The following is a 19,719-nucleotide window of genomic DNA, read 5'->3' as shown; positions in this document are numbered from 1 at the left end:
CTTTAATTCACTTTAAAAGCATTTTCTAAAAGGCAATGTTTCATCCTAAGATAGAGAAAGAGAAATACCAGTTTTTTAGGGTTTGATTGAAAGTTCTTGAATCTTTTTAAATATATTAAAACAGTTTTTTTAATCACAATTTTAAGGTCAGATTTGATTGTTTTTCCAGATTGCACACTTTGTCACAGATATGTTCAATAATCATTCAAAAATCTCATAATTCTCTCTATTTTCACATTTCCTGACTCTGATAAATTCTGTAATTTTGGTGGTTTGGAGGTTTAAAGGGTTAAAGCGGCAAGAAAAACTAAACATAATGTGACCTGGGTTCTGTTTTTTGTGCTTGAATTGTTCTACTGAAATCTTCCTCACGTGGTGTTTTGGGACTTTTACTGAATCGGTGGATCTGCGTCGTGTCCGTGTTTGTATTTGTACTTTCAGCCGGTCATGTAATTTGTGGATAACAGGAAGTTTAAGCGGCTTTTCTGCTGAGGTTTGGCCTGCTCATTTCCTGCCTGATGGATTCCTACTGACCCCAAACCTCCATCAGCTCCACTCTGATCTGAATGTTTTGTTCTGGTCGACTGTCCCGATTAACTTAAATCTTTATTCTCATAAACTCTGGATATTTAAAATGTGTTATTATGGCTTGCAGCTACATAGAAAATATCACTAATTGACTTCTGAGTTATCAATTTCAATTTGAGCTCAATGATGGAACTTTTCATGACCGCTCCAATTTGTTTTGTCATATTTTTACTTGTACTGAATCAGAGATTTTTGATCTATTTGTCCAATATTGTAGATTCTGAATCCGTAACATGATGAGAAATGATGATGAAAATTTCAGGTTTTTATGTTTAATAGTTCCTGAGACTTTTAGCAACTTTATGGAGAAGCCTCCCCACATGATGATGATGATGCCACCACCATGCTTTAAATTCAAACAGTGAGAAAAAACCTGCTTACAGCGGGTCAAAGGGCAGATTTGATACATTAAGCTAAAATTTCACATTTATCTTTATAAATATCTACAATTCATACCATAAAAGTTTCAAAAAAATCAGAAATTGTTGCAAAAACCAACAGTATAATGAAGGAAAAACCTTTTAATTGTGATAAATTAAACATAATATTAATGAAAGCCGTGTTCTTCAGGTTTGCGGCATCAGCCTCCCGCTTCCTCCTAAGAAGCTGATCGGAAACATGGACAGAGAGTTCATAGCAGAGAGGCAGCGAGGACTCCAGACCTACCTGGACTCCATTACCCAGCATCCCCTGCTCTGCAGCTCCCTGACCGTCAAGAAGTTCCTGGACCCCAACAACTACTCAGCCAACTACACGGGTCAGTTTCACCTGAAAACACCGTACCTTTAACCTGAATGTGTTCATTATTTGCATGAAGCAGCAGCAGCATTTAAAGCTACTTTTAGGAATGTTTTCCCTTAAATTTGTTTTTTTTGTGGACACATAAGTATGTTTTTGTGCAATTTGACGAAACAACCAAAGAGTGACAAAAATGACCAAGAACAGACACAAAACAATCAAAAAGACGCACAAAAATGTAAAAATAAATCAAAACCGCAAACAAAGTAGCCGCAAATCAGCAAAAAGTGACAAAAATAGCCAAAAACAGACAAAAAACAATGAGAAAGAAAAAGAAAAAACAGCCAGAAGTGACAAAAAATCCGCAAAAATAGAATCATTCTGGTCTTTGTTCATGTGTGACAGAAGAAATATATAATTAAAATACCACATTTTTAATGAAATCTCATGAGATGAACAACCAGCTGCTACTGAAGCTGCATCTGCAACCTACACATAGAATAGTTCATGAAATATGTGCAGTAAAGACATAAAGTTAGTCATTTACAACCTTACAAAGCTTACATTGAATATTCTTTTACTGTTAAAGCACCAGCAGCTGTCTGGAAGTTAAACATTGTCTTGATCTTTCGTTTCACCGTCTTGTTCTGTGTCTTCCTCTGCAGAAATCGCCCTGCAGCAGGTTTCCATGTTCTTCAGGTCGGACCCCAAGTGGGAGGTTCTGGAGCCTCTCAGAGACATCGGTGAGTCTCTGATTAACATTTAACCTCTGAACTCTGAGCACTTTCTCAGATTTTACTGCTCCCGACCCGTTTTCACTTCACTGTCGGCTCATTTTTTTTGCTGCATTATAAAATCCTGAACCTCAAAGGAAACAGAACAACCGTGAAGAAGGGGGGAAAAATGTCTTCTGTGGTGTTTAACACGGTTAGAATGACAGAAATTGTTAAAAGGGCAAAACAAAAGTTTCACTTCTTCGCCTGCTAATTTAGCAAATATTAAAAAATCCTGGAGTGTCCACAGATGTTACAACACTGGCTGTACGTGCTACAGATATATTACTTAATTTTAATTCACAATAATAGAATCATTCTGGTTTTGGTTTGTGTGTGATACACTTGTAGTTGTGCACGTTCATGCTCGTGCACGTTCAGGGCCAAAGGAAGAGGAGATGGGAGTCAGAGGGTAAATCTGCTTCATGCTAACTAGCTAAATATCAGTGTTTCTCCAGACTCCATGTTTACTGTAAACCTTCCCTTTTTGGTGCATTCAGGCAGCTTTTTATTTACTTTCTGTTAATATTTAATGACTGAGGAGACATTTGCGGGTCTAAACCCTCAAACTGTATGGAGTTAGAACAGTCTCATAATTCACAAATGCACACAGAAGAATTCACACATGTGAACTGGGATTCACAAATGTAAACTGCAATCCACAAATAAATTAAGAAAGTTCACAAATGTATTTCTGCATTCACAAACTGCTTTTGTGTGTGAATCTTTTTTGAGACTGCTCTGCCGTCAGCTCGAACCACAAATGCATTTTTTTCAACATGGAAGTTTCTGTAGCCAATCAGATGTCTCCCTCCTTTCAGCCAATCACAAAAACTCACCCCACGTGGGGGTGGGTGTACTGTTCAGCCAATCATATGAACGCGTCCGCACAGCGTTATACTTGACCGTGTCATTGGGCTGAAGAGTGAAGCTGCCCGTCGGAGAGACCATGGCGTCTGATGGGGACAATAGACCCTTTATTTGTTTACAAACATTGTGACGTTTTGTGGGCGGGGCTTATGCTGGAGGCAAAAGCTGAGCGAGAAGTCAAGCGGGACTGGGAGTATATAGTTTGCGCTGGGAGTTTGCAGCGCAAACTCGAGCATTTTTAACCCGTTAAACTTCAGTGTACCGCCGGCGGTACTCTTACTAATTTGCATAGGAATTTAAAGAATGTCCGAAGACTGCAAACGGGAATATATAAACATTATACGCCGATGGAAAGCTTAGATTCTCATGAATCCGCCGGTATAAACCACTTTCAGATGCGATTACCACAGCGGGTGAGAAAAACACATTTGTCCGACAAACAATGAATATCCATCCATCCTTTCTCTGTACACGGCTTTAACGCACACAGCGCGACTCACATTTCCGGGTTCATTATTACACACAGATGAAAATATTCCACAAAAAACGGCCATAATCCAACCTTGGACATCCAGACGAAACAAGCCAGTAAACTATTTTGTCCAAAACATGTCTTGAAGTCGGTATAAAATCCACGAATCGGTCATTTTCAAGGAAATGCACCTCGCGATGCGCGTCCAATATGCCCTGTATTTCTCGTCATATTTTTGTATTTACAAATAGAATATTAGCGATTTTTTTTGTACTGAAAATGGCTGGAATTGACTGCAGCTGATCGTCTCTGGAGAGACAGCAGGTCCGATTTGTGGCACTGGCAGCGAGCAGTGACACTTTTTGTGGCACCGCCGCGGTGCCACGGTTAATGCCACTGTTTGGGCGAGATGCCACTGCCGCAGCGGCATTTCCAGTGGCCTCTGGAGATGCCAGCAGAGATACCAGGGTTAATACCACTGTTTAGGGAACATGCCACGGTTAATACCAGTACTTTTCCCGCTGTTTAGGCGAGATGCCACGGTTAATGTCAGTATCAATGTCACATTGAGCCTAGTCTCAATGTGATAGAGACTAGGCTCTATCAACTTTTCTAAAATGTCGTCCTACTGTGTTTTTGGATGCCAGAATAGGAGGAACGCAAATTAAAGTTTTATAGGATTCCACCGAACACTCGTGCTCAGAGGGAACGAAGACAGTTGTGGTTAAATGCACTGAGGCGAAAAGACTGGACAGAGACGATCAGCTGCAGTCAATTCCAGCCATTTTCAGTACAAAAAATCGCTAATATTCTATTTGTAAATAAAAAATATTCAATTCAATTCAGTTCAGCTTTATTCCAGACACTGGGTCCAAATACACACACCATAAGAACAAGGACACTTTAAATATATTGTAATTGGTTTGAATACAGTCTTCCTCGTTATACTTTTGCATTTTGATAATTGTTCTATAAACCAACAACGTTGCATACATATTTGTAAATATTTTAAGATTGATTTTGATTTTGATTTTGTTTTGCATTAAGGTAATGCGTTTTATATGCGTTGTTTTAAATAATGAATGTTTTTTATTGACCAAGGACTACAGATGGAAATTAGCTTGAAGCTAAATCTGGTGCAACCATCTTTTTAATGTAACTGCACGCTGTCCTTTTACAAATAAACTTGAAAGAAAAAAAAGACACAACAAGACACACACAAAAAAAATACAATCAAAAACAATAACCCGTTAAATGTGACGAGAAATACAGGGCATATTGGACGCGCATCGCAAGGTGCATTTCCTTGAAAACGACCGATTCGTGGATTTTATACCGACTTCAAGACATGTTTTGGACAAAATAGTTTACTGGCTTGTGTCGTCTGGATGTCCAAGGTTGGATTATGGCCGTTTTTGTGGAATATTTTCATCTGTGTGTAATAATGAACCCGGAAATGTGAGTCGCGCTGTGTGCGTTGAAGCCGTGTACAGAGAAAGGATGGATGGATATTCGTTGTTTGTCGGACAAATGTGTTTATATTATCCGCTGTGGTAATCACATCTGAAAGTGGTTTATACCGGCGGATTCATGAGAATCTAAGCTTTCCATCGGCGTATAATGTTTATATATTCGCGTTTGCAGTCTTCGGACATTCTTTAAATTCCTATGCAAATTAGTAAGTGTACCGCCGGCGGTACACTGAAGTTTAACGGGTTAAAAATGCTCGAGTTTGCGCTGCAAACTCCCAGCGCAAACTATATACTCCCAGTCCCGCTTGACTTCTCGCTCAGCTTTTGCCTCCAGCATAAGCCCCGCCCACAAAAACGTCACAATGTTTGTAAACAAATAAAGGGTCTATTGTCCCCATCAGACGCCATGGTCTCTCCGACGGGCAGCTTCACTCTTCAGCCCAATGACACGGTCAAGTATAACGCTGTGCGGACGTGTTCATATGATTGGCTGAACAGTGCACCCACCCCCACGTGGGGTGAGTTTTTGTGATTGGCTGAAAGGAGGGAGACATCTGATTGGCTACAGAAACTTCCGTGTTGAAAAAAACGCATTTGTGGATCGAGCTGACGGCAGAGCAGTCTCAAAAAAGATTCACACACAAAAGCAGTTTGTGAATGCAGAAATACATTTGTGAACTTTCTTAATTTATTTGTGGATTGCAGTTTACATTTGTGAATCCCAGTTCACATGTGTGAATTCTTCTGTGTGCATTTGTGAATTATGAGACTGTTCTAACTCCATAAAACTGTGACTCCCCAGCATCCTGACTTGTCATCAGCTGATTATGTTTCATGTGAGCTCACTGAGAAGTTGTTTTCTTCTTTCTCAACCAGCAGAGTCTTGTTAGACTTCCATTAAACTTCTATCGTCTTTAATTTGATTTCTTCTCCCACATTTTTTCCTTTGGAATTAAGCAAATAAAATGATTAGATAGCCGTTCAGTCAGCCACTGTTTTCTAAAAGGACTCACAGTTAGTTTAAACCCTCTGACCTTTAAGCAACGAGTTTTTCTTTGCTCTGGTGTCATTTTTCTTCACTGTTTTACTCGTTTTTCACTACAATCTAATGTCCTGAAGCTCTATAGAAGCAGGGCTGCTCTGGGGCAATAAATCTGCCCTGGTATTTTTGACCCAGACCAGCCCACAGCATTACGACTAGACTGAATGAGAGGGGGGGATTCAACTCTTCCTTTGTAAAAACATGATATTAAATGTTGTTTTAAGGCAGCAGACTGAAATATTTTAAAATAAATGATAAATATTCTAATGTTACCGGCCGAGTTTCAGACGACATGACTCACCGTTTGCTCTGCATTTTCAACAAATTACAAGAAAGCCACTAAAATTATTCATATTTAGCTGCAATGCTAATTATTGTAGCAGCAGAAGTAAGGTTTGTTTGAACATTCAGACATATTTTAACTGAAACTCAAGTGGCTGACACAAATGTTTGCGCAAACTGAGAGTTTAATTCAGCAACAGCGTGGTAAATGATTCAACCTTTTCTTCGTAAAACAGCATATTTCGTGTCGTTTTAAGACTGAAGTATCTTTAAATAAATGTTAAATACTCTGATGTGGGTTTGCTGTTTGCTTTCCAGGCTGGAGGATCAGGAAGAAATACTTCTTAATCAAAAACAAAGAGCAGCCCAAAGAGAGATATCTGCTGAGCTGGGTGAGTAAAACAAAAAGATGGCACATGTGACAGTTAATATAGTTCTTTTTATTGATGGAAAACAGTTTTCAGTGATCGAATAAATGCCAAAAATCCAAACGTAGATATGTGAAGAATCTAATTCTGCCGACTTGTGAATGAAGCCACCGGTTTGATCAAGTTCCAGAGACACAAGGCGTTTTATTTTGGGCTGTAAATGCCGAATAAATGTCATCTGACTCCTGCTCAGGAACCTCAACAGTCCAGTTTCTCAAAGCCTCTGAACTGATAAACAACACAGGGAAGTTTTAAGGATTAAAGTGAAGTTATTTTTATTATTGGAAGATATTTCTGCAGCTACGTGATTAAGTCATGTGTGTGGAACTCGAGAAAACACCAAAATAAGGTTTCCTCTCAGACGTTATATGAATGTTAATATAAACTCTGTGTGTTTTTTTTCTGTAGGTGGATCTGGGTCCTGATAAGTTCCTGTCAGATAAAGACCTTCAGTCTGCCATGAAGCTGCTCACCAGCCTGTCTGTATGTAAACAGTGTGTTTTTTTATCTTAATGCACTGCTGAATTACAATCCCAAAGAAAAACATGATTCACAGCTGCTTGGTGTAAACTATTAAAACTGAGCGAGCTGATGAGATAAATAGTTAATATCTGCATCCAAAATACCAGTTATGATGACTTTAGGGGAATAAAAGCCCAGCTGACTGCTCCTACAGTTCATCTCATCTCAGTGTAAATCTTATTTTCACAGACCGATTAAACATTTCATTCCAGTTACCGGTAACTAAGCTCTTGATTCTCCTCCGCAGACGCCGTATCTCTGTCCGCTGTTGTTCTCCAGCACCAGCGAATCTTCAGCTCTGCTCATCAGACCCTTCACCGAGACAGGATCTCTGAGGGACCACATCTGTAAGGTAGGACGAGTCTGCAACCAATCCACCTCTGAAGCAACATATCAGCACATCCAGGCTTTGTTTGTGTAAGCCGGCTAAACAAAACCGAAACCTCGACTCAGAGATGACTGGTGGTTATCGGCCCTCTTTGTTAACCGGGTTCATCCTGTTTTTAACGCATCACGTGACTCTTTCTCTGCGTAAATTGGACGAATCGTGTCCAGCCTGCTTCAGTCAGCAGATTTGTATGAAGGAAAAATGACTCTTTCATTTTCTAAGGTCTTAAAAATAGACGCTGCAGGGGATTAAATATCGCCTATTCTGATGAGATGTGGTCTGTAATCTACATCTGAGCTTCTCCCAGCTGCAATATATACCCAAAGATAAGACAGAATCCTCAGAACTGATGTTTGCATGAACTGCTGCTCTGTCAGTAAACATTGCTCTCAGCCTAAGTCATCTGAGTCTACAGTGTGTCTCTGTGTCTGCCTCAACCTCACTGAACTTCAACAACAAGCACTTTAAAACCTTTTAAACAGTTCAGGTTCCACATTCATCCCAGTTTCATCTTATGTGGGCCGGAGCAGGAAAGTCACCCATAAATAACCAGAACTCCTAATGTTTCCCTTTTGTTTTAGTGCAAAAAAAGTTAATTCTGAAAATGTTCACATTTAAGGAATTATCTTTTTACAAAACATCATGAAGGAACCTGAAGAAAAATAAGTTCAGTTTCAACAACATTCAGCCTCAGTTTGTCGTTTCCACATTACAACTTCCAAATCAGAGTGTCAACAAGGAACACAACATTTAGTCATCTGGAACTGAACCATAGAGGATTTTACTTTATGATAAAAATGATAAAATCAGACAAAAGAATTACAACAGCAAGACAAAATATTAATATGACAAAAATAATATGACAAATATACGACAATAAAACACAAGCGAGACAAAAAGGAAACACAAAACAGCAAAAGTCAGACAAAAAAAACAATAAAACGAGACAAAATATTATAAAAATAAGACGCAAATTGACAAAAACGAGAAACAAAATAACAAATAAAGCAAAACGAGATAAAACTAGACAAAAGTTACAAAGAGACAAAAGATGACACAAACGACACAACAAAATGACAAAAAATAAACATGATAAAATTGACAAACACAAGCAAGACAAAAGCCACAAAATGACAAAAGAAACACACAAAACAACGAATAAAGCAAAACACAAAATGACAAAAATAAGACAAAGAATACAAGCGAGACAAAAAGGAAACACAAAATGACAAAAGTCAGGCAAAAAACAACAAAACAAGACAAAATATTACAAAAATGAGACGCAAATTGACGAAAACAAAATAACAAAAAATGAGACCAGAAACACAAGCGAAACAAAAAGGAAACAAAAACGAGAAACAAAATGACAAAAACATGACACAATCGACAAAAAAAACAACAAAAACAAAACAAAATATTGCAAAAACGAGACACAGTAATGACAAAAGAGCAATGAGCAATCTAGTATTTTACTTTATGATCATAACAGCTTGTCATGGTCTAGAAATTATTTTAAATGTATAGTTTTACTAATTTACAATGTTTGTCAGCTTTAAACTAGAGTCAGACACTGATAGTAAAGAACAGTTGGGTTCTTTACTAACGTCCTAATTTCTGTTCCTGTTACATGTTTCTCTTCTTGGAAGTCCTTAACGTGTAAAGTTTCGCCTTCTCCTCTCTCCTTACAGGTGAAACCCAGAGAAAGTTACCTGAAGAAGTACTGCAACCCGAAGAAGAGTCAAGGCCTGGAGCTGCCGCACATCAAGCTGTGCGGCCGTCAGATCCTGGAGGTAAAAACTCTTCCACAGAAAACCGATCGAGTGCTCCTCAGACTCTAACTGACCCAGCACTGTTTTTGTTCGTTCAGGGTCTGAAGCTCCTCCAGGACGGCGGCGTGTTTTACGGCCACCTGCACGCGTCCAACGTCATCGTGGATGAAGGCGTGTGTCGACTGATGGACGTGGAGAACGGCATGCTGGGAGTTCCCTCAGCGCTGCGACCGGCCTTCACCCAGCTCAGGAAGATCAACGTACGTTTATATAAAACAACCAAATTACTAAAGTTACATCTGACCCCTGAAATGATTCATTAAAAGTGTTTCTGTATAAATTCTCTCTTGTTTCTGATTCTAAGTGGGCCATAAATGTGAAAACGAACTTTGAAGGTTTTAGAGACAAATATGTGTATTTCTTTCATTTTCAGACCACAGAGAGCATCGACGTCTTCTGCTTCGGACATTTACTGTACGAGATGACGTACGGCCGACCGCCAGACAGCGTCCCCGTAGATCAGTTTCCCGACGCCCCCCACACAGCCGTGGGTCCGTAAATACACAAAAACACACGGGCATAGAATCCACGCTGAGGCTCCATCATGTGTCCTCTTTGTTCCTCCAGATGTTCTGATGTGAACCTGAAACATCTGGTTTACTGGAAGTGTTCTTCTCAGCGTGTTCTGCTGCTTATTGTGTGTTTGTTGTGTGTTTCAGTGTCGGTGCTGCAGTCCATCCTGTCCACAGAAGCTTGTAAGAGCGGGATGCCCACGCTGTCACAGCTCATCCAGTCACCGTGAGTTCATGTTGTTATATTTATAGCTTTTAATCATCTGACTTCACTAAACGGAATGAGCGACTTTACAAAGCTGGTTTCTAAATCTGGATGTGAACGCATTGACAGTCAGAAACATGGACAGATCTGCTGACACCATTTTACAAACCAAGAACAAGCTATAATATTAGAGACATTTGAATATTTCTAACATATAATACAGACTAAATTAGCACAGCAGCAGCAGCCAAAGCAGGAAGCTGTAAAACACTGCAGACGGTTTATCAATATCACAGACAGTTTCTGTTGTCGAGTCAACAGAATAAAAGGCAACAATGAAGGAAGGAACTCCGTTAAAGACATTATTAATTATTAAAGCACATTATTAGGACACAAGTAGATCTGACTGTATATTCTGTTGGATGAATGTGTTGCTTTGGTGTGTTTTTCTGGCTCATAAGACGGTTTTTATTCTTTATTCTGCAGCCCTGACCGTGTTTAACCATCATAGCAACAAGAAAAGAAGGCTTAAAAAAAACATAAATCAAACTGTTATAGTGGAGAAAATCATATAAGCTCAACAAAGCAGGTTGTTTATATTTATTTAAATTTATGACAGACATGCAGTGATGCTCTGAAGGTGAAAAAAAAGGAAATAAATCGCACAAAATGGAAAAGAAACACAAAACCTGGAAGTAATCTGTGACAAAGAGTAGCAAAAAACAAGACACAGAATCACTAAAGCGACACAAAACCATCAAAATGAGACGCAAAACCATCAAAATGAGACGCAAAACCATCAAAATGAGACGCAAAACCATCAAAATGAGGCGCAAAACCATCAAAATGAGACACGAAACCATCAAAATGAGACGCAAAACCATCAAAATGAGACGCAAAACCATCAAAATGAGACGCAAAACCATCAAAATGAGACGCAAAACCATCAAAATGAGGCGCAAAACCATCAAAATGAGGCACAAAATGATCATTTGAGAGGTGGTTTCTCCTTCTATAACGTGTTTCATCATGTTTTTCTGTTCGTGTTTTTCAGACTCTTCAGTGACGTCCGGCTCCAACACTCAGAGAAACTTCAGATCAAGGTGAGACGTTCAGTTTGACATTAAATCTGAGCCTTAGTCCGCCTGTAAAAAGTAAATATCTGAACTTTTCTGCTCCTCCAGGTTCCCAGTCGGCTAAAGGAGGCGCTGAAGACGGCGAAGGAGAGTCTGGAGAAAAGACTGCAGGAGGAGCAGAGACTGGTGGGTGGATAGCGTCGTCTGCTGAGCTTTAAGACCGTTTCATTAGCTTTGATGCATGATGAAGATTTAATGAAATACCGTCCTGAAGATTTTCCACTTTTAATGCTGAACATGCAAAAAAAGCTCCTCTTCATTTTTTCTTTCAAAATGTTCATCTAAATACCAAGCAGCAGGTTCACAGTGGCGACAGTTTTAAGACAAGGCTGTCTAAATTCGAGGATAATTTAGTGTTTTTTCGTCTGTTTTTTCGCAGCTCCACCAGCACCGCAGGCTGACCAGAGCTCAGTCCCACCACGGCTCAGAGGAGGAGAGGAAGAGGAGGAAGATCCTGGCGAGGAAGGTCAGTAGACAATGGTCAAACTGTGGAATCAGTTCAGCAGTATAGATATCTTGGGACGGTAATTGATGACAGGCAATCATAGAAACTAAGTTTGCGTATATGTTTTACTCATGTTTTATCGAATCTGTCCTGACATTTGCTTGTATCTGCTGGTTTGGTTCAGACAAGTTTAAAAACCAAAACAGACTCCAAGGCATAATCAAAATGTGCAGCAAAATAGTTGACACTCCACTGACTGACATTTCTGTCCTATATAAGACTAGATCTTTAAAAAAAAAAGGAAAATACACCCTGTGCACGATAGCATGTGCTAGTTCCGGTTGAAAAACTCCGGGTGCTACAGTTACTTCCGGTCCTGCTTACAGCGCTGTCAAAATGGAAGAAGCCAGCAGTACACTTTACTTTTCCAGATGCCTAGGCAACTTGCCTAAAATTTCTGTTGACGATGTTTATCGTCTCGATGATGATTTTTCGTCAGCTCCTCAAAGCAAACGGGAAAAGGGATTCAAATTTTATATATCCCAGTACACATATAACTTTGAAGGTAAGTGGCATCCCATCCTACATAACTAGCGCTAGCTTAACTGTAGCGCTTGCCAAACATGTACCTTATCATCCAAAGACTAAAGTGTAAAGTGGATTCTAGTAGCTAACTAAGCAAAAAATAGTAATGTATACTTAGTCGAGTTCAGCAAGACATTTTATATTTGTAGTTTTGTTTGAACAAAATGACAAATACTTGGATTTACTCTATATTTGATTAGGTGTCAAAACGGAATAACAAATGATTGAAGAGTTCACGGATTGTTGTTATAGTTTATCAGATATTTGCTGTTTGATCAGTGACTATGCACTAATATTCCCGATCCTCAGCTCAGTGTGAAACCTTTTTATCGTCTAATTTTGGCAATCCACTGAGCCCGCAAATGCCGGTCTTTTGGAAAACGGTGAAGGCTTATAGAACCGTTATAAACACCAGAAGCCGAACATAATGGTACACTACAGTACCTCCCATATCGACCTTGAACACGCGGAAATCTGATTTTTTGTTTTGCCGAGAAAGCAGTGTTTTTCTTTTTTGATTCCATGTTATCCATGCTGCGAAACAGCCTCCGGAAGGACCTGTAAGCCCTCCCGGTCAGAACCCTGAAGTTAGCATTTTGACGTGCACAGGGTCTATTCGTCCTGTTTGACCCTAGTCACCCTCTTGCTACTGAATTCAGGGTGCTTCCATCTAGATGTAAGACAGACAGATTCAGAAAATCATGGGTCCCATTGGCCTTCTTAATAATAAACGTTTTTTTAACACCTTTATAGGGCACTTAGCTTTGTGGTCATTTTAACTTTCCTTGGGTTTTATCTCCATCTCTGTATCTTATTGCATTTTAATTGATTATTGTTGTTGTTTCTGTTGTGTATTTTATTGTTGCGTATTGCATTTTATTGTGCTGGAATGTTTGTTGTTTTTGCTGCTGGCTGCACCAAAAAATTGCCCCACGGGGACAGTAAAGACTTCTTGACTTGACTTGATATAAAATAAAAAACAAACTCACAACAACCACCACGGCTGAAAAGACGTTTTCACCGTCTGAACCCACCAAAAAGTCTGAAAAGCATGTTATTGTTGTAAAAATCACCAAAATGACAGAAGAGCCAGGAAAAGAGATGTTTAATGTTTAATGCTTTTCCAGCCTGAAACAAAGTCGTGTTTTTGTGTTTGTAGAAGTCCAGACAGTCGGCTTATGAGAACGAAGAGGACGTCTCTGTCAGAAACAACAACAACTCTGGTGGGTAAAAATACTGTGAAAGTCCCCGAGTTCTACATAAACTCACACTGTTGGGCTAATTTAGTTTTTCTGTGTTGCCTGAAATATTATTCCTGTATCCGATCAGCAGATGTTGACATATTTACGACTCCTTTAAAGCCTTTCTTTCTTACTAAAATGCTGTTTCTCAGGTTCTGGAGCCAGCTCTCCTCCCACATGTCCTTCCTCCCCCACGCCTCCATCCACCACAGGTAAGTCCGTTTGTCCGTCCGTCCTCTCGCCTGTCTGACAAACTTCATGTCCATCTGTCTCTCCTCCCATCGGTCTGTCTCTCTGTCAGGTAAAACCAGCATTATGTCAGAAAAATAGCAGCATCTTCACTTTAATTCTGCATGTGTGATGTGAATACTAACGTTTACCTCGTCTGTCTCTGTCTCCTCTCTCATCCTGTGGTTTCAGAAAGGTATCAGTCTGTAGTGTTTTAATCTCTCTGTTGTGTCTCTAGGTAGCAGGACTCAGGGCAGGAAACATCTGTATTTTTTGGCATTTTAAAGGTTAATTTATAATTTTCTCACTAATAAAAAAAGTGCTTGGATTTCTTTATCCTGTCCGTGACTGTAATCCTACTAAAGGTGATGAAAATCCTTTAAAACACCTCAGAAATGTCGCTTTGCTTAAGAAAAGGCTCAGTGATTTCATGCATGTGGTTAAACACGAGGTGTTCTAGCACAGCTGAGCCCAAGCAGACAAGCAGAGTTCTTCCACCTGTTTCCCTTATATATAAATATCTACATGTAGTGTTTCCACAGCATGGGAGGAAAACTTGTATATTATGATAAAATAACTTGAAGCATGCAGTATGAGAAGAGGAAATAGACTGAACATTAAAAAAAAAGACTGATGTAAATGTTCACCTTGTTAACCAACAGAAAGTGTAATAATTAGGAAAAAAAACAAAGACTGCGTGTAACAAACCAGTTGTGTCGGAGCAGAAATTACCGACTGGTCCCTTTCAGAAACAGCAACGCATTTATAACAAGAGCAATCTGAGATTTCTGACCTCCGCCAAGGGAAGATGTGGATGGTAAAGCAAGATCTTCTTTTACAACAAGAAAAGTTAATTCTGTCATGATGATTGTCACTAAATTAAATGACATAATAACATAGGCTTCATGACACACTCGTCCGCCCAGTAAGTGTTTAGCCAAATTGTCCTATGGAAATTGTAGATTCTGGATCCAGATCCAAAATCCTGATACATACATGTAGGACCTGCACATTATCACTGATTGATGAGAACCCCAAGATCTAACGTTGTTGTAAATTACATTCCCATCGATTCATTAGTTTTGGAGAAATGATACGAAGTTGGAAAATCTAAATCCGGATCCAGAATCCAGATCCTTATCCGGATCAACACAAAATTTGAATGGAGTCTTCCCTGGGCCAAGATCCACCTCTGGTGAAAATTTCATGAAGATCCGACAAGTAGTTTCCGAGAAATCCTGTCCACAGACACACACACAGACAGACAAATAAATAAACGGACCGATCGCATAACCTCCTTGGCGGAGGTAACGAGCGAGGTTTGTAGTAAAGAAAACGACAAAAAAAAAGAAATATTAACATTCCATAGATTTGCACAGTGGGACCCTGCACAGTGGGACCCAGCCCAGTGGACAGATTGCTGCTTTCATAGAGGCTAAGGACTGTCGTTTCTCTTTACTGAGCTGACTGGTTCTTGCCATAATGTGGATTCTAACAGTTAAATAGTCAAATAGTGCTGTCAGCTGTGGACCAACACAACTTATGGTCCCAACCCCATTAAGAAGGCAAGAAATTCCAGAAATGAACCTTGACAAGGAACACTAGTGAAGTGAAACCATTTTCAGGTTCTACCTCATGAAGCTCATCCAGAGAATAACATCAAAGCAAAGAATCTAAAATATAAAACACATTTAGAGTCATTTCACAGTTGTTTGTTTCCTGCATGATTCCATCTGTGTTCATTCATAGTTTTGATGCCTTCAGTGAGAATCTACAATGTAAATATTCATGAAAAAAATGAGAAGGTGTGTCCAAACTAAAGACTGGTAGTGTACGTATAGAAGTACTAGAAATAACAGTGTTGTACCTCTAAGTATTTTGCACAGAATCTTTCATGAATGTAAATACTCCAAAAAGTATGAATACTGCACAGATTGTTAGTTTTTGCTGTTTTGAATCTTTTCATAGAATTCTGACTGAAATGAAAATCTAAAATATCACCAGATTTTCACAACAGAGTGACACAAACGCAGCATCAGTTTCCTGCCCTGCTATTAGCGTCTCCTCTCTCCTCCTCCTCCTCCTCTCCTGGTGATACTGTGTAAATGCCGGTTGGTCGATTGAACAGATAACCTTCATCTTCCTCTCTTTCTTCTTCCTGTTCCGTCTCCACCGTAGAGCATGCTCCATTCTGACCGTGTCTTTGGGTAAAGTAAAGATATGATTATAACCTTGGTGGTGATGATGGTGGTGATGATGAAGCTCCCTGGTGGTTTTTAAAGCTGTCACACACCCTGAGTTCACAGCAAGCTCACGAAAAAACGGCCTCCTGTATGTAAATTCTGCGATTTCTCCCCAAAAGATTTAAGTTTAGCTCGCTTGTTCCTGAAGGTTCTCCAGACTGAAAACCAAAGGTGTTGAGAAAACGTCAACGGTTTATAATGTTTGGACGACAGCTGTATAAAATGACTAAATACGTTTGCTTAAGTACTGCTCAAGTACAGTTTTATGGTACCTGTGCTCTATTTTTCGCCATTTTTCTGCTACTCTTCTATTCAAAAAAATATTAAAAAGCAATAAAAGTCTGGCAGGAATGGTGACACATCTGTTTAAAGGAATAAAAAACTGTAAAACCTGTGAAAACAACGGCAAATATCTCCATAATAAAGACACTTTTACCATTTAAATGGGTTAAAACTTTTTTATTTTGGGGTCAAATGTTGTAAAAGTGCAAATTATTATTTATGAAATTCTAGATTTTTGAAAATATTTGCACTTTAACATTTTAAAAAGTCGACTTTTTCTACTTACTGTTGTATAAAAATCTGCTGTTTCTTTCATTTTTGAAGATATTATCTGTAAATTACCAAACGGCAAAACTCTTTTAAAGAACAAAAGCAGTTTTAATGATGATTTACTTCATATTCATAATTTTCTTTCAAATAACAGCAAACATCTGTAAAATAACTATATATTTGCAGATTTAAAATAGAAAAAAAATTGCAGACTTTTTTAATGTGGACATTAGTTACAGTTTTGACCATTTTTATTAATTTTTATTAGTAAATAAAAATAAATTATTCTTTCATTCTTTTGTGATTTTACTAGTTTTGTCTTTAATTAAACAAAACATGCAGAAACAAGTAAATTACCAGCTGATCTACCATTTTCCTTTCTTAATATACATAATTCTTCTTTTAAAATAATTGCTAATGTCTGTAAATTATTATTTTTGCTGATTTAAATGCAAAAAATGGTTTTACAGTCAAACATTGTGAAACGGCAAAATACTCTTTATTGTCTTTAATTTAACAAAACAAAGGAAAACTGTAAAATGACAGTGAATGGTTAAAAATATGATGAAAGCTGATTTAATCTGTTAGATATTAATTACAGAATAAATAGCCTGCACTGTGACAAATGTGCGTCTTTTATTTAAGGTTGGAATAAAAGTTTAAGGTTGACTTTTATTTTGAAGGCCTTATATTTATGCTCATAGCCTCTTTTTATATATATATTTATATATATATATAAAAAATACACATGTAAAGTTTATTTAATTTTAATCACGTTGCTTTGAGATTTCCGCTTTTTAAAAAAAAACAAACCTTAAAGTTCAGAATTTAGAGATAATTCCAGCATCGTATTTGTAGACTCAAGGAGGTCATGTGATCTCACTCTCTGGGTTCTGATTGGTCGATTCTGCTCTCCAAGTAAAGAATCTGACGTGAAGAGGAAAAATAAAACGCTGCTTGCCTCCAAACAGGGTGTTTGAACGTCTTTCTAAAAACCTCACAATCTGCAACGACTCCCAACAAGCGCTGCTGGTTCAGATTGTGACGCATCGGTTCTGTTGTTCTGTCACAGCATGTTTGTTTGTTTTGTTTTGTTTGTTTTGTCTGCTGGTGTTTGTTCATTTGAACTGAAAACACGTCAGAAACTCACTGAGTATTCTTTCTTTTAACTGAGTTTCTTTTGCTCTTGTAGGTTTTCAGAGCTGCTCCACCAAATGCTTTCATTCAACTTTTTTTCTTTTTTTTTTTTAAGGTTTTTAATTGTTCGTTTGGGGTGATATTCAGATAATTCTTTGTCCACAAAGATGCCAATAAGTTTTCATCTTTAGACGCGTAGACAGAAAGTTGAATTCTCCGTTTTCCCATGGTTTCTGTCATTAAGACGTGCTGTTATCAGCTGTGAAAAATGAGCTGATAGTGAGCAAAAATGACTCTAAAATGGAACAGAATGGGCCACAGTTTGGCCAAAATGCATGACAAATGGTCCTGAATTACATAAACCTGTCCAAAAAGACTAAACATTTTATAAAATTTTGGAATTTGTCCAAAATGAGTTTAAAAATTGTTCAAAAGGACTCACAATTTGTGTAAAATGCATGAAATTGGTCTTTAATTACCGAAACTTGTCCAAAATTAGTCATGTGGTCCTAAATTAGATACAAAACCTGTCCAGAATGCCAACAATTGTAGTGCACATTTTAAATTAACCATAGTTTAGTATGGAAAAAAGATGTCAAGTAAATCATAGATGGACTCTTTGAGCTGTGAATAATGAGCCGAGGGTGAGCAAAAATGTGAAAAATCTAGAAAATATATCTTTTAATATGGCCATAATGTGTGAACTGTTATACTTAATAAATTCATATATTACCAGTAGAGATACTTGAAGGTAAACTCCTCAACACTTTCTGCACAGAATCTTTTCCAAAATGACAAAATTGTTCAAAAATTACTCTATAATGGTCCACAGTTTGGCCAAAATGCCTGTGAAATGTTCCTAAGTTACGTAAACCTGTCCTGAAAGACTGAACATTTTTGTAAAATAGCTTGGACTGGTCCAAAATGAGTTTAAAGAGCGCTCAAAATGACTCTCAAATTGTGTAAAATTAGCAAAATGACCTAATTTGTCCAAGAATGTAGTAAAAACTGACCAAACTGGCTGGAAATTTGTCCAAAATTAGTTAAAATGGTCGTAAATTACATATATACCAGTCCGAAGTGACAACAGATCTAGTGCACATTTTAAAATAACCAGAGTTTATTATGCAAAACGGAGGTGGATGAGCAGAATGCCTCTGATGTTTTGAGCTGTGAAAAATTAATCTTTTCCAAAATGACTTAAGAATTGTTTAAAATGACAAAATGTCTTCAAAAATGACTCTAAAATGGGCCACAGTTTGGCCAAAATGTGTGAGAAATGGTTCTGAATTACATAAACCTGCCAAAAAAGACTGAACATTTTTTAAAATAGCTTGGAATTGGTCCAAAATGAATTTAAAAATTGCTCAAAATGACTCACAATTTGTGTAAAATAAATGAAAAATTGTCTTAAATGACCTGAATTGTTCAAAAGTTAGTTAAAAATGGTCAAACTGGCTCGAAGTTTGTGCAGAATTAGTTAAAATGGTCCTAAATTATATATTAACCTGGTCCAAAATGACAACAAATCTAGTGCACATTTTAAAATAGTCATGGTTTATTATGAAAAAAGGTGTCAAGCAAATCATAGATGGCTAGATACTAGAGTGAAGTTAGATTGAATGAACTGTGAAATACAGACTGACAGTTTAACTGTGGATTTAGTGAAGAATCATCTGAATATTCCATGAAACATCTCTGGAGGTCACTGTGGCTGTGAAACGTAATGAAAGTCTGTTTCCAACGTTCAGTTCTGGAGAAAATCCGTCACCGCTGCAGATGTTAGTGGATCTGCAGCTGTTACACCGTTAAAACATGATACTTACAGCCCAAACTAACGGGTCATTTCACTGATAATACGTTCATGAGACGGGCAGGTTTCTCCAGGTCTGGCTGCGTCCGTCCCACCGCCGGACGTTCTTTCATTACGTTGCAGATAAACTCACCCTGCAGCCGCACAGCTGTTCCAGCTGTTCCAGCTGTTGGCCTCTGCTTCCCCCACATGTTCCTCAGCGTTCTGCTTCTTCGCCT

At 38.3% G+C, this 19,719-nt stretch overlaps 1 protein-coding gene across 2 annotated transcripts in view; it reads left to right on the top strand.

Annotated features, from left to right (window-relative positions):
• Positions 1-19,719, top strand: part of pxk (PX domain containing serine/threonine kinase) — a 35,725-nt gene that overhangs the window by 7,293 nt on the left and 8,713 nt on the right. Inside the window, exons 4-18 of one of the 2 annotated variants that reach the window (XM_051947902.1) lie at positions 1,159-1,345; positions 1,992-2,069; positions 6,556-6,629; positions 7,074-7,148; positions 7,435-7,539; positions 9,264-9,365; positions 9,443-9,604; positions 9,778-9,895; positions 10,064-10,142; positions 11,176-11,224; positions 11,306-11,383; positions 11,637-11,723; positions 13,447-13,510; positions 13,681-13,740; positions 15,935-15,963. In XM_051947902.1, coding sequence (XP_051803862.1) covers positions 1,159-1,345; positions 1,992-2,069; positions 6,556-6,629; positions 7,074-7,148; positions 7,435-7,539; positions 9,264-9,365; positions 9,443-9,604; positions 9,778-9,895; positions 10,064-10,142; positions 11,176-11,224; positions 11,306-11,383; positions 11,637-11,723; positions 13,447-13,510; positions 13,681-13,740; positions 15,935-15,951 — 1,335 coding nt within the window. In that variant the 3' untranslated portion in view covers positions 15,952-15,963. The remainder of the gene's footprint in view (positions 1-1,158; positions 1,346-1,991; positions 2,070-6,555; positions 6,630-7,073; positions 7,149-7,434; positions 7,540-9,263; positions 9,366-9,442; positions 9,605-9,777; positions 9,896-10,063; positions 10,143-11,175; positions 11,225-11,305; positions 11,384-11,636; positions 11,724-13,446; positions 13,511-13,680; positions 13,741-15,934; positions 15,964-19,719) is intronic. The other variant, XM_051947901.1, reaches the window with a different exon arrangement.

Source organism: Acanthochromis polyacanthus, chromosome 5, assembly GCF_021347895.1.
Source record: "Acanthochromis polyacanthus isolate Apoly-LR-REF ecotype Palm Island chromosome 5, KAUST_Apoly_ChrSc, whole genome shotgun sequence".
NCBI classification, from domain to species: domain Eukaryota; kingdom Metazoa; phylum Chordata; class Actinopteri; family Pomacentridae; genus Acanthochromis; species Acanthochromis polyacanthus.
This window is presented reverse-complemented; position numbering and strand designations above follow the sequence as displayed.